Source organism: Gekko japonicus, unplaced genomic scaffold, assembly GCF_001447785.1.
Source record: "Gekko japonicus isolate JY-2015 unplaced genomic scaffold, Gekko_japonicus_V1.1 scaffold164, whole genome shotgun sequence".
NCBI classification, from domain to species: Eukaryota; Metazoa; Chordata; class Lepidosauria; order Squamata; family Gekkonidae; genus Gekko; species Gekko japonicus.
This window is the reverse complement of record NW_015159714.1, coordinates 696,279-709,874: the sequence shown is the minus strand read 5'-3', so window position 1 is coordinate 709,874 and position 13,596 is coordinate 696,279. Positions and strand designations below refer to the sequence as shown.

The following is a 13,596-nucleotide window of genomic DNA, read 5'->3' as shown; positions in this document are numbered from 1 at the left end:
TCTGCTATATGACATGTGGAGTAGAGGGTGTTTTAATATGTCGCCTGGAGTGGCCAAATGTGGCACAGGATTTGATAAGGTTATAAAAAGATAGCTTGATCTACATACCATTTTCAGTTATGTAGCAAGCAGCAGCTTCATGCCAAGCCCAATTATTATGATTCACAAAATGTTTAAATTGTTGTTTAACTAAACAGCAGCTAAGGACACCATTTGGAAAAGGCAGGATTTCACACATCCCTCCCCCGCCAGTAATCCAACTGTTTGCATGTTCGGCTTTTTTCTCAAAGAAGAAAGATGAATTCAGAAGGATCACTTCTGTCCTTCAGATTGCTTGGTTCAAAGAGGGAGAGAATTAGAATACTTCCATCAAAATGTACACAATTTTATTCTGCTTTGAACACACAACTCTTTTAATTAACTAACTAATTCTGGGCTAACCTAATATATTTGTTCTATAAGCCTTTCCAAAATTTAGGTCAGAAATTCAGCTGCTGTATTCCCCCCCCCCCCCAGGAACAACTTCCCTTTGAATTTTTTCCCCATCCAAAGCAACGATGCAATATTTTACGCAGGTGCATAAATCTAGCCAAACAATGCTTTACAAAAATAACCATACTTTGACAATAGGATGTTTGTCTGAGCAGGTGGGGTGCTGGCAACAGGATGAATTGAATCATTCTCAACACCTGTTCAGAAGCTGTTGAATATTTAACCTCCTTCTCTTCCATCTCATGCAAAATTCAACTGAGTTACATGTTGCAATGCAATTTACAGCCTGATCCTGTGGTTGAATACTCAGGAGTAATTCTTACTGAACACAGTGGAACTTACTCCCAGATGACTGTGTACATGACTGCAATCTTAGAAATTCCATCCCTAGTAGAACTGAAATATGTTGGGTATGATTAATTGGAGCCATGGGAGACTTGCAGATGGCCTGATAATTGTTGGATGTGCATCCCATTTACTAGCGATTGCTGGACATCGGTCAGACCTTGTGAGAAGTTCCTTTCCCTTGGCCTAAGTGGCTTTCAAAACATATGACTGAGATGGATAGGTTAAGACTCCAATAAAGTGATGGAAGCAGCAAGCCAGCATAGAAATAAATGATTAAATAATGAAAAAAGAGAGATGTAGAATTGATTTCTCACACAAAGGTACTCTTGTAAAGAGAAAGAGATGGCTTGGGTACGAAGAACTCCTCCTTAATTGCCATATTGTTTTTGCTTGATTGGAGTGAACCATTTTGTTGCTAAATATTACAAACATTTTAATATCACATGAATAAATAAATCACTGAATGTATATGAAGGTGAGGAAAACATACATGAATTGTGCAGTTAAACCATGTTTATGACCAATAATCAACTCATATCTAACACAATATTCAGAAATCACTGCTTATGTGGATAAGTTTGGGACCTCCATGGTTTTCCTATTAGTGATAAAATTCCCACTAAAAGTAACAATAATCAATTCCTTTGAAAGTTTTCCCGCTTTCTGAATCTTACCAATAACCTGACTTCTAAAGTTTCTCATATTTGATTCCCATCCTGAGAGTGCAACCTGAGTGTTGTCTCAGAATAACCCTGTCAGGTTGGTTAGATTTAAGGCCAAATTAGACATGACAGGAGGACTAAAACCAAACCCCTCCATTCTCTTATTTTGTTGTATTCCATTTTCTACATTTTCTCCCAGCCCAGTTCTAATACTGGAAGTGAGAGGGGCAGTACGAAAAACACTTTCAGCAGTACAGCGCAGTAGCTCCCTTTACTAGCGCAATAGATTTTCTGTCATCCCAACCCCTCATAACATCATTCCCACACTTAAATATATGATATGCTGGACATGTGAATAAATACACACAGATGCCCCTGTTGTCCCTTTGGCCCTTAGTGAAATATTCCCAGGCCACACAGCAGGTTTTTCGACTCCAGGTTCCTATAGCGCAAGGAAGCACATCAGCCACTGCACTACACTAGGTCGACAATGTGGCATAGTATCATATCCTGAAGGAGAGAGACTGGCAAATACAAACAGAATCCCCTTAGACTCACTTATCCTTTTGTCTTAAAGGTAGTGCCATTCTTTTTATTTTTATATAAGAAAATGAACTAGGACAAGGGAAAATATAATAATGCCTCCTTCAACATCATCTCCTTTCAGTCTTTCTACTTAACGTTTGTGGGAAAGCCTTTTCAATTTTTTTAAGGCATCTTTACCTGCCATCCCTCATTCTAGGATGATCAGGACAGCATGTGATATTCAAGGTCTAAGGGCATTAACATCGATTTATGTAACAACTGTAAAAGATTTCCAGTATTATTTTCCACCTCATTCTTCATATCTCAGCTCACTTTGTTTTGACTGCTGCTGCGGATTGAGCACATGTCTCCACTGAACTCTCCTCAAATGATGCTCCAACCCTAAGCAGTTACAGGTTAATTTATAACAACTTAGCCCTGTACATGAGTAGTTCAATTTATCCCTTCCAACACACATTACCTTGCATTTGTCAGCATTGATTCTGATCTGTCATGGTGCTGCCAGATTGCCTGGCTTTATTAGTTCCCTTGGCACCACTTCGACTATCCAGAATAATTTGTATCACCTGCTGATTTGCTAGGGCAATGGTTCTTCTCTTCACAATGTGTTTTTAGAAGGGGGAAAAAGACACCCCACAGGAGTCAACCCATTGTTAAGCATCAGTCATTTTGTATGTCCTGTCTTTGTGTATATACCTCAGGATATGACTTGTGATGGCACTATGTCCCTAAACAAAATGAATGATTCCCCAGAGGTAATAACATGATTTCTACAACTTTCATTAGAGGTTTGGAATTCATAGAACTTCTACTGAATACTACAACATTTTTTGGATAAGGCGCAGAGTATGCATATAAATACTAGCAAAACAATAAGACTTTTCCTTTTTCCCATGGTCTCTGTCACAAAATCTTTTCTAATTTCCACCAGTAGCTGTGAATCATTCAACAGACAGACAGACCTAGGAATCTAACTCTATAAATTTGATATTAGTTCTGTCCCTTCACCTACTCCGGGGATGGAAACATATAAAGAACAGTGGAGGGATCTTTTAATATTATTTAATATTGTGTTTCAGACCTTGGGTGTCATAAGAGACTCAGTGTGGTACAGTGAGTGGTTAGAATGTTCGATTTGCATTAGAGGAAACATAAGAAGGGGGATTGTGGGAATTCAAGCCGGCATCCACCTTGAAATATCTAGGCCGACTTGGTCTGCCTCATCTGCTTATGGCCTGGATGTGGCTGGGGTGCAGTCTGAATGAGAAGAACCACAAGGCTCTTAGCCTGAAGGTCATAGTCCAAATCTGGTGAAAAGATCGAGAGAAAGACCAAGAGAGTGATCGGCTCTGCATTTAGAAGCCTTCTCTTCTCCCATCCAGTTGTTTTTGTATTATTATACTTTATTTTTTGGTATGAGTTGCCTGCTCTCCATTTGGAGAGAAAATCAGGATATAACTGAATAAATAAAGACACCTGGGATCAAATCCCCACCAGGTGGGGGCAGGAGCACCCCTGATTTTCCAGACTCCCTCCAGACGTTGGCCAGTTGACCACTGGGGGGGAAGTCCCTCCCCAACTGTCCTCTTTTCAAGTGGGGGCTGCCTGCTCCTGCTCCACTAGAGGTGAATTCATAGCTTGCAGGGCAGGTGCGTATGGTGCACACTTCCCCCCCCCGACCATTTAAAATGAAGGCTCCTTTTAAATGGTTGGGGAAAGCGGAGGGGCATGCATATGTGGTGCTGTGTCCCCGACATGATGACATCACTCTGCATGATGTCATCATGTTGGGGATGGCCCCTCCCCCTCCAGCCATGCCCCCCAAATCCCCCCACTGGGAAGAAGATGGGACCTGGCAACCCTACCACTTTGTCATAAAGCTCACTGGATCACCTTGGGCCACTTGGCCTGCCCTATCTTACAGGGTTGTTGGGAAGATACAACGAAGAGAGAAGAACAGCATATGAAAAGCTGTGCAATTTGGAGAATAAAAATATTACAGGTAATAGTGAGATCGTCATTAATGAAAAAGACAAAAGGCCTATTTTTTCCACCTCTTGGGAAATACTATCTTTTGACTGATATTGTAGAGAGTGTCTGTCAGCTAGGGAAGCCAAATGGACCAATAGTCTGACTAAGATGGCAAAAGGCAACCTTATAGCTCCATACGAGTGAAGATCCAAGATGCCAGACCTCAAATTAAGTCAACAGCATTTACCAGTAACTGAATTAGTGGTTCTTTACTAGGACTGTGTCTCAGAATGCGTTGAATTTAGTTCAAGGATTACGCAAAAATCACACAAGGACTTCCTTTACTTAGCAGTCTTTTTACCTAGGAGAAATGGACCAGAGTAAGAGCCACATGGGTTGAGAGGCTGCACTAGGAAGACGAAATGGGGACAAAACTTCCTTCTTTCCCTTACATCAGCAGAACTCTGCTCGTAGAGGAAGGAGTGATTTCATCCACTTCCCCTTCCCCACTGCAGGCTCCCAACTCATGTGGTTATTACTCCATGTAGGTCCTGTAACCACAGGAATTAACTTTCCTGGGGTTGAAAATGGCTGCTGGTGAGCAGAGGGAATCCAAGAAGATCAGTGACCATCAGCACCATCCTCTGCTAGCTTGCAGGATCCAAAACAATGCTACAGTCTCCTATGTAGTTCCATCTTTTTTCTACCTGCGAATCCCATTCAAAAACTTCTGTGAAGTGTTACTTTAATTCCTCAGGACAGATTCCCCCCCCCCCCAACTGAAACAAAGTTCATGGAACTACAATCATCCACAATCATCCTTCTGTTGTCTTTTCACTCCATCCTCTCCCTCTGTTGTCTTCCCTCTCCTAAATACAGACTGCAAATACTTGGAGCAGAGACAAGTCTTTTGCTTTTGTATAGCACACATACACCAATGGCAAAATAAATCAATAATCAGCAAGAACAACTATTCATTATTTCAGCTTTGATGTGACTCCAAATATTTAGTCTGTATTATATTCAGGGTTTATTTTGTTCTTAAGGCTTCTATCTTCTTTGTAATCCTGTAAACTTTCATTCTTATCTTGTTAAATTAGTTTACTCTCCTCCATACCTCAACCTCTATTTTTTTGTGTATGTTCAGGTATTAATACACACAGAAATAGCCATCTCACTCTATTTTGTGCAGTTGATGAGGCAGGCTGCTATGAAAGATCATGCCACAATAAATCAATCTCTAAAGTGCTACAACTCTTTCAGCCTTTTTTACTGCTATAAACTAACCCAGCTATTCTTTTGACATTTAACTGAAATGGGGGGGTGGGGGGAGCTTTTCAGTGGACTTACATACTACTGCACTGAATTAAGAGCAAAACAAAACCTTTGTTTTTACAAAAACTGAATTAGTACTCGCATATAGCTGGGGAACATTCTTTCCATAGAACAAAAATCCCAACAGAGATTAGGATAAGGGAAATGGGAGACATGCTGCTGAACTAATTTAGATTTTTAAGGTTAACAGTGCATGCTGTTATTTCATAAGGCATCTAAAAATAACTGTTTATTAAGATTATGAAAACATTTATATTTGTATAATACCTTTCATTTTCTTCGAGCAGCTCACCTCCCTTTTTCCAAGTGATGGACGCTTTAGGGGAAGCCTTTGGCTTGCACTCAAAATGAGCTGAGCTGCCTATTTGCAGCTGAATCAGTTTCTTCATTGGGTTTTTAGAGAAGTCAGGAGCAGAAGCTGACAAAAGAAAGCATATTAACTATGAAAAAGTGACTTCTCTAACACAGCCCCAGTGTTGTCCGACCAGTCCTGTCTTTTTCATTGTCACTGAAGAATTAATATTTGCCATCCCCAGTTCAGGGAATCACGGAAGAAAATCTGGCACTGAAACAGCAACTGTACATTGGAATACTACCAAATTCATCTGGAATTTAATGTCCTGCACTCTGCGGGCAGGTCCAGTCAGGTCTCCTCTGGAGCAGTGCCCTCAGGTCTAGATAGGGAAGCTTGGGAGCTTTGGCAGGCAGAAAAGCTGGGACAGGTGGTGAGGAGCTGGAGCTGGCATACAGGCTTATACCTAGTGGACCAACTGAGATCCAGCAAGCTTCCCCTCCCAGCCCAAAGCTTAAAGAGGTTGACAGGACAGCTGCTCTACCTGCTGTGGAAGCAGCACCTGGGCCTCATCTTGTCCAAGCTTAACTGGAGACAGAATCCTACAAAGGACTGCGTACAGCATGTTCCGGCCCAGGAGGTGGAGCATGGGCTGCAAGCCTGGCACTGCACCTTTGCTGGGCTATCTCAGCATGAGCCCACTGCCTCTGCTCCTCCTGCCAAGTGGAGGTGGATTATGCTGGGCTTGTGGACTGAGTCCGGGACTGTTGCTCAGCTGCCCCAGGACCTGAAGGGATGGAGGGAAGTTCGGGCAGAGGAGCTCCCACTGCAGGCTCTTCAGGGGGCAAGTTCTGAAGCAGACAGACCACAAGCATCTACCTTGCAAGGGTCCCCAGGATTTTCCTGTTCTCCCCAGGCCATATTTCTGGCTCCTCAAGCGCTTCCTCTGAGGCTTCCAAGTTGGAGTCCAGAGCCAACTCAGTGGGGTCATGACATTTAACATATACTTTATTTTCATATCAGTGGTTTCACTTGAAGTGTTTTTCTGTATATGACTGGATTTAAGTGCCTGCATTACAGCCGCCAGTTCAGTTCACGTCTTGTTAGCTGGTCACAAACAGAGAACTGATTGTTTCACTGTATGTCTGAATAACAACATAGTGCAAAACAACTGGCTTTTTGCACATGCAGGCTCCCACATAGCCCAATTGAATTCTACTACTCCCCTAGTCCTTGCTGTGTAAGGCTTTGCTCAGCAGGCAGTAGTTTAAATTGATGATTAAATTAGTCACAAGTCATATAGATGTCATAAATAAATGCTGAGTGTTGAAAAAAAATCCTACCCTTTGATGTTAAGTAGTTCCTTGTGGAGCTAATGACTGCTGATCAGTTTGCATTGTCAGTGTCTTTGTGCATGCACAGTTTTGCAAAAACCTGATGCAAACTTGTTTGGCAGGTGTTTGCAGCTATTCAGCACGAACCAAACAGGTTGGATGACTGGCATATGTCTGACCGACATATCTGACGGACACTCTGAGTATGGTACATTCAACTACTGAACACTGTCTCAGCAATCCTAGTCTGCATGGGGGCTGATTCACACAGCTCTTTTCTTATGATGGGATGTGTGTTACATTGAGCTAAATCCAATGGGCTCCTCCTGTGTTAGTTGCATGGCTAGGAACAGACACAGATACACACACACTAGCATTCTGTCTCATGCTGTGAAGGTAACACAGAAACGGTTCTAAGTGTTTCTCCATAAACACAAACCATGGGTTGATATATCCTAATTACTTCCAAAAGTGGATTGGATGAACAGGATGTTGAACTGTGAACTTGTTCTAAGCAATCTGCTTAGAATGTCTTGAGAATCACAGATACAGAGGCTGATTGGAGCACAAAAAAGCTCCCAACTGGATAACGCTGTGGGAAACTGTCTAATTAATTTGTACCTAAAGAGCTGTGGCTGCACCTGCAGCAATATATTCTTACCATGGCAAAAATAGGAACTGGGATCCCATTATGACAGGACTAGACTATGTGAGAACCAGAGGCCACATCTGGCTGGTTTCCCCAGACCACCAGGCAGACTCTACTTGGATTCCACATACTCTCTACTTACAAATGGGAAGATATGGAGGAAACTGGGTTAGCAGTAAGGAGCAATGATTATGCTTAGCTTATCTGTGAGCATACATTGCAGGTTCTGTTAGGAATGCAGTCTTTGCAAATGTTTTCTTGGGACTGTGACCTCTGACAAGCTTAACAAGTGGGGATAAGACAGCTGTTCATGATTTTAAACATTTAGAATCATACATAACTGTTCTTTAGGCTTCTTTCATTGCTGGAATTCACCATAAACTCTGCCAGTTTAGCTGTGCACCCTGTGTTTGCCCACCGTCTTTAAAAACAAGCTGGCACCACCTGGATGACTAAATGATTGTGCCCCCCCCATGTCCCTAATTAAGGAAGGGGTTACAGGAACCCACCTCATTGCTTTTAAATGGCACTGCTCTCCCAGGAATACCAGAGCCAGAATGCAGAAGGTCAGCGCTACTGAGTAATGTGCTGAGGCAATGTTGCTTCCAGATAGTGTGATTAGTTTTAATCTCTGGGCCTGCATCCAAGCCTTTGTCTCGGCTCTCCCCTAATTAATAATTTATCCTGGTGTCCTGATTTTAAAGCAGTGAATGATTGGTTTTGGTGGGATTTTTTTTTTTTTGCCCCCTCCTTCCTGCCTTCCAACACTTCCTTCCAGGTATAAGTGAAGAAAGAACTCACTGCTGCAGAGAAGAATTGTGATCAAAATTTTTTATTTTTTGCAAGTTACACTTTTTTTAAAGATCATCTGTGTGACAATTATCGTAGCCTGGGAACAAATATCTAAAAATAAATAAATAAAAGAAAATCCAGACTTACCTACAACTTGGAGTTCAGCAGTGGAATATATTGCACCGTGTTTGTTTTCTGCTATGCACTGGTATATGCCGGAATCTGTCAAAGTTAGGTTTGTTATTATCAGTGCCCCGTTTTCAGTTTGTATCCTTCCCTAGTCAGTAAAAGCAAAAAGTTAGAAATGTAATATCCTTGAAGGTACTACAAAGCCAGAGAAATGGTATATTTTGGCTCTGTACATTTTTGCAACAAAAGCAGGACTTAACTGATACCTAAGTAAACTGTGGAGTTTCTGGCATGCTATGTTCAAAGTAGTATAATAATAATAATGGCTTTTATTAGATGGAAAACACTGTAGTATTACCCAGCAGATATAAACCCCAAACTGGAATCCTAGGCTTAAACATAGTCTTAATATTCTAAAAACAAACAAGAACCAAATAAAGTCTTGTGTTTGATTGGCAGTGTGGACTACTCCCAACGATTCCGACAATAAAGTCTCTTTAAATTTGGTGCTTATAAACATCTATACTTCTGCAAAAGGTCTTCCTCTAACTGACAGTCTAGTACATTGACTATATTGAAGGCTGATTTATGTGTGCTGAGTAATGAAATCACAATGAAGTAGTAGAGTGAGGAGGTGGTAACAAAACCTGCACTTTTTTAGAAAGCAGGTAGTGGTTTCCAGTTATGAATGATCCTTAACATGGAATCCCCGAGCAGACAGAATACTAGCAAAGAAGTGAGGACCCTTCTGCCCTTTTATTTCACTTTTTGCATAGTAAGATTTTAACTGACAGGAGCATTCAAAATGTGATTCTCCACAGGCTGAAGTGGTACATTTGCCTCTTCATAGCTCTGGCACTTCCTTGCATCCTTAATCCCTCGCATGCGTGAACTGAATGGGAGGACTAATTCTCAAGAAGATGGTACATCTATGCTTGAGTTGAACCACTTTAGGTTGCTGGTGGGGGCACATGACTGAACGCTCCTCTGCAAAAAAGCTCCTCCCTATGGAAAACCCAATGCATTCATTATGAAATTATGTTATGCCAATAAAAAGTTGAAGGTGATTTAGCCAGCGGAGAATTTGCAAAGGACAAAGCAGTGTACAGCACGTAAACACATTTGCAATCAAGTTTAAAAACAAGCACATTAAGATTGGAATCTCTCATTTACAGCCCCTGCATTCCTCCTTGCATGAGCAGGTGCCTTCTGCTTATGCTAGGTCACCTTTGGGTCTAACGCATATTCTATTCATCACAAAAAAGTATTAACCATTTCTGGACGAACTATTCATGTAATGGTCTAATCATTCTTCATAAACCTCTAGTAATGGGTTTCCCTCAATTGGAATATGAAAACCATTATTTAGCTTTATGGAAAAAATGTATATTTAGCAAACACTTATTTGTTACCTATCACTATGATACAAAACAGGAAACTAAGATATTTTCATTTTCTCACACCATGTTAAGAAGATCAGATAAGGTTTGAATCCCAGAATTTCCAGCATCTGGATAAGCTATTTCAGAGCTCATATCATAAGTTAACTTTAACAAGCAAACAATTGTGCCTTGTGTTTCAGACTAAAACCACACTGACTCTTAGTCTGGTGGTCTTGTTCATTCCAGTAAAGTCAACAATCATGTTTTCATAACTGTTTGGAAAATACTCTAGTACAGAAGCTATTTGAGACAGAACATTATGATGCCAATTGATTCAAAGTGCTAGTGTGGATTCCAAACCTATTTATTTATTTTACAAGATTTATATCCCGCCTTTCTGCCCTCACAAGGGGCACCAAGGTGGCTAACAAATTATAACATACATAATAAAATCACATTTTAAAACCATTTAAACTAACTCATACAACAACAGCAACATATTTTTTTTTTAAAAAATACCAGAGCTAAAAAACATACGAAGACATAAAAACAACAATTAAAATATTGGGCAGAAAGAAGGGGACCAAGCAAAAAAACCCTTCACCCGCAGGCAGACGATGGCAATAGAGTTCCATAGTTTTGGTGCCACAACCAAGATGTCCCTCTCCTGAGTTGCCACGCACCTAATCTCAGAAAGCGGGGCAACCAAAGCAGGGCTCCTGAAGTTCATAGAATCATAGAATGTTAGAGTTGGAAGGGACCTTGCAGGTCATCTAGTCCAACCCCCTGCACTCTGCAGGAGCACAGCCGAAAGATAGCCCTACAACATACCCAAAAGATGATCATCCAGCCTCCGCTTGAAAATGTCCAGTGGAGCATCCACCACCTCCCGAGGCAGTCTGTTCCACTGCTCAACCAGTCTTACAGTTAGTAAGTTTCTCCTGATATTTAGCCGGTAACGACTCCCTTGTAATTTCCACCCATTAGATCTAGTCTTGCAATCCGGAGTAAGAAAAAATAGATCTGTTCCATCTTCTACATGACAGCCATTCAAACACTTGAAGACTGCAATCATGTCCCCTCTAAGCCTTCTCTTTCCCAGGCTAAACATACCCAACTCTTTCAGCCTTCCCTCATAAGACTTGGATTCCAACCCTCTCACCATCCTGGTTGCCCTCTTCTGGACACGCTCGAGCTTGTCAACATCCTTCCTAAAATGTGGTGCCCAAAACTGGACACGGTACTCCAGGTGAGGCCTCACCATAGCAGAATAGAGCAGAACTACCACCTCCCTTGATCTGGACACAATGCTTCTGTTAATGCATCCTAAGATTGCATTAGCTTTCTTTGCAGCCTCATTGCACTGCAGGCTCATGTTTAGCTTGTGATCAACCAGAACACCTAGATCCCTTTCACATGTGCTTCTGTCAAGCCAAGTCCCTCCCATTCTATATCTGTGCCTTTGATTTTTTGTACCTAAGTGTAGGACTTTGCACTTATCTCTATTGAAATTCATTTTATTTGTCTCAGCCCACTGTTCCAGCCTATCTAGATCATTTTGAATCCAGACTCTGTCTTCTTCAGAATTAGCAATCCCACTCAGCTTCGTGTCATCTGCAGATTTGATAAGCATCCCCTCTATGTCTTCCTCCAGGTCATTTATAAAAACATTGAACAACACCGGGCCTAGGACCGAGCCCTGTGGCACTCCACTCAAAACTTCCCTCCATGTAGATGCAGAGCCATTTACGAGCACTTGTTAGGTACCATTTCTCAACCAACCATGAATCCATCCAATGGTTGCACCATCCAGCCCACACTAGATGACCACAGTAGTTCCGTGGGCTCATAAAGGAGTAGGTGATCCTTTATATATGCTGGTCCCAAATGATATAGGGCAGTGGTGGCGAACCTATGGCACGAGTGCCAGAGGTGGCACTCAGAGCCCTCTCTGTGGGCACGCGTGCCATCGACCCAGCCAGGCCCAGACCATCATTAAAGTGTCAAATTCTCTGCCAAATAATTTTAAGTAAATGAAAGCATTTGGGATTGCTTTCCTTACTTTGTTTGGATCATCTTAAGTTAATGTAGAAATAAAGTTTCTAAAGTAAAACCTCAGTATTCAGGTTAAATTGCCGTGTTGGCACTTTGCGATAAATAAGTGGGTTTTGGGTCACAGTTTGGGCACTCGGTCTCTAAAAGGTTCACCATCACTGATATAGGGCTTTAAAGATCAACACCAGCACCTTAAATTGTGGCCAGAAACACACTGGGAGTCAGCACAGATGGGTCAAGACTGAAATGACATAGTCCCTACAATTCACTCCAGTCAACACTCTGGCTACAGCTGTGCTGTCTTGGCTGGTTGCCATAGAGGCTAGACACTGGAAACGTGATCCAGAATCAAGATAAGCCACAGAGCCAAAGGTCACATAGCCAGGAAGTCAATCCAGGGTTGCAGGTTTCAAGGATAAGGAGTGGCTGCTACACACACAGAAGCAGGTCTGAGTATGCAGAGTTGCTGCCACACTGAAACAAGTGCACAGAGTGTTTTTGAACAGGTCCGCCCTTCCCTGGGAGTTGAGTCTGCCAAGGCTTACAGCTCCTTCCGTTGCCTTTGTAGGAGCTGCAGTCTGGCACTCCTTCTTCACTCTTGTATAGTCAGCCTCTGGCATGCCCTACGTCTGGGGCACTCAGGAGAACTAGGAGGGGAGTCTGGCCTCAGGGTGTCTGCAACTGGGGGTGCTGGGCCAGGCTCAGGATCAGTCTCTCTTTCTGGCAGCACCTCCTGTGAAGCTGCTGGGGACTCTTCCTCCTCAGATACTGTTGAGGGTTCCTCTTGTGGGTTGACTCCAGAGGAGGCTGGATTGCTCCCTGTCTCTTCCTCATCTGAGGAGTAGTTAGCCTCAGCAGAGTTAGTATCCACAACAGCAGCACTCTGCACCAACTGAAGTTTCTGGATACTTCTCAAGGACAGCCCCATGTACAGCACATTGTAGTACTCTAATCTAGATACAAATAGGGAATTCACTATAGTGGTAGATCTTTTCTGTCCATGAAATCTGGTGAACCAAATCTGGTAAAGGTCATTCCTGTCCATTAGCTGGAAATGCGAGACAGAGCTGATCGCTATCCACATATTGGTGACAATCCAGCCCAAATCTCCAGCTGACCACACCCAGAGGTTTCATGTAGATGCTAAAGAGCATGGGGGACAAGATGCAACCTTGTGAGATGCCACAGGCCAAAGGCCAAGACAATGAGCAGGAATTCTGCCACAACACCCTCTGAAACCTACCCTAAGGATAGGACCAGAACCACCAAAGAATAGTGCTTCCCAATTCCAGCCTGGGCAGGTGGTCCAGAGGGATGCTGTGATCAATGGTACTGAAGGATCCTGAGAGATCCAGGAGAATCAGAGTCATGCTTCCTCTGTCAATCTCCCAGCAAAAGTTATCCAGCAGGGTAACCCAGTCCCATAACCAGGACTAAAGCCAGATTGGAAAAGATTTAAACAACTTTCTTCTTCCAGAAATTCCTACAGTTGTCCAGCCACCACCAATTCACCTTGCTCAGTGGTGGAACATTTGAGAGGGGTCAATAGTTATTGATATTTCCTGGGTCCAGATTTAAGTAGCCAGGAAGGGCAAGGGTCATATGCACA

General features: G+C 42.4%; 1 protein-coding gene across 1 annotated transcript in view; it reads right to left on the bottom strand.

Moving 5' to 3' along the window:
- The window catches only part of CNTN3 (contactin 3), a 174,260-nt gene that overhangs the window by 54,844 nt on the left and 105,820 nt on the right, over window positions 1–13,596 (bottom strand). The window contains exons 7-8 of the mRNA XM_015410913.1: window positions 8,569–8,698; window positions 5,622–5,772 (exon numbers count right to left, since the gene is read on the bottom strand). Coding sequence (XP_015266399.1) covers window positions 5,622–5,772; window positions 8,569–8,698 — 281 coding nt within the window. The remainder of the gene's footprint in view (window positions 1–5,621; window positions 5,773–8,568; window positions 8,699–13,596) is intronic.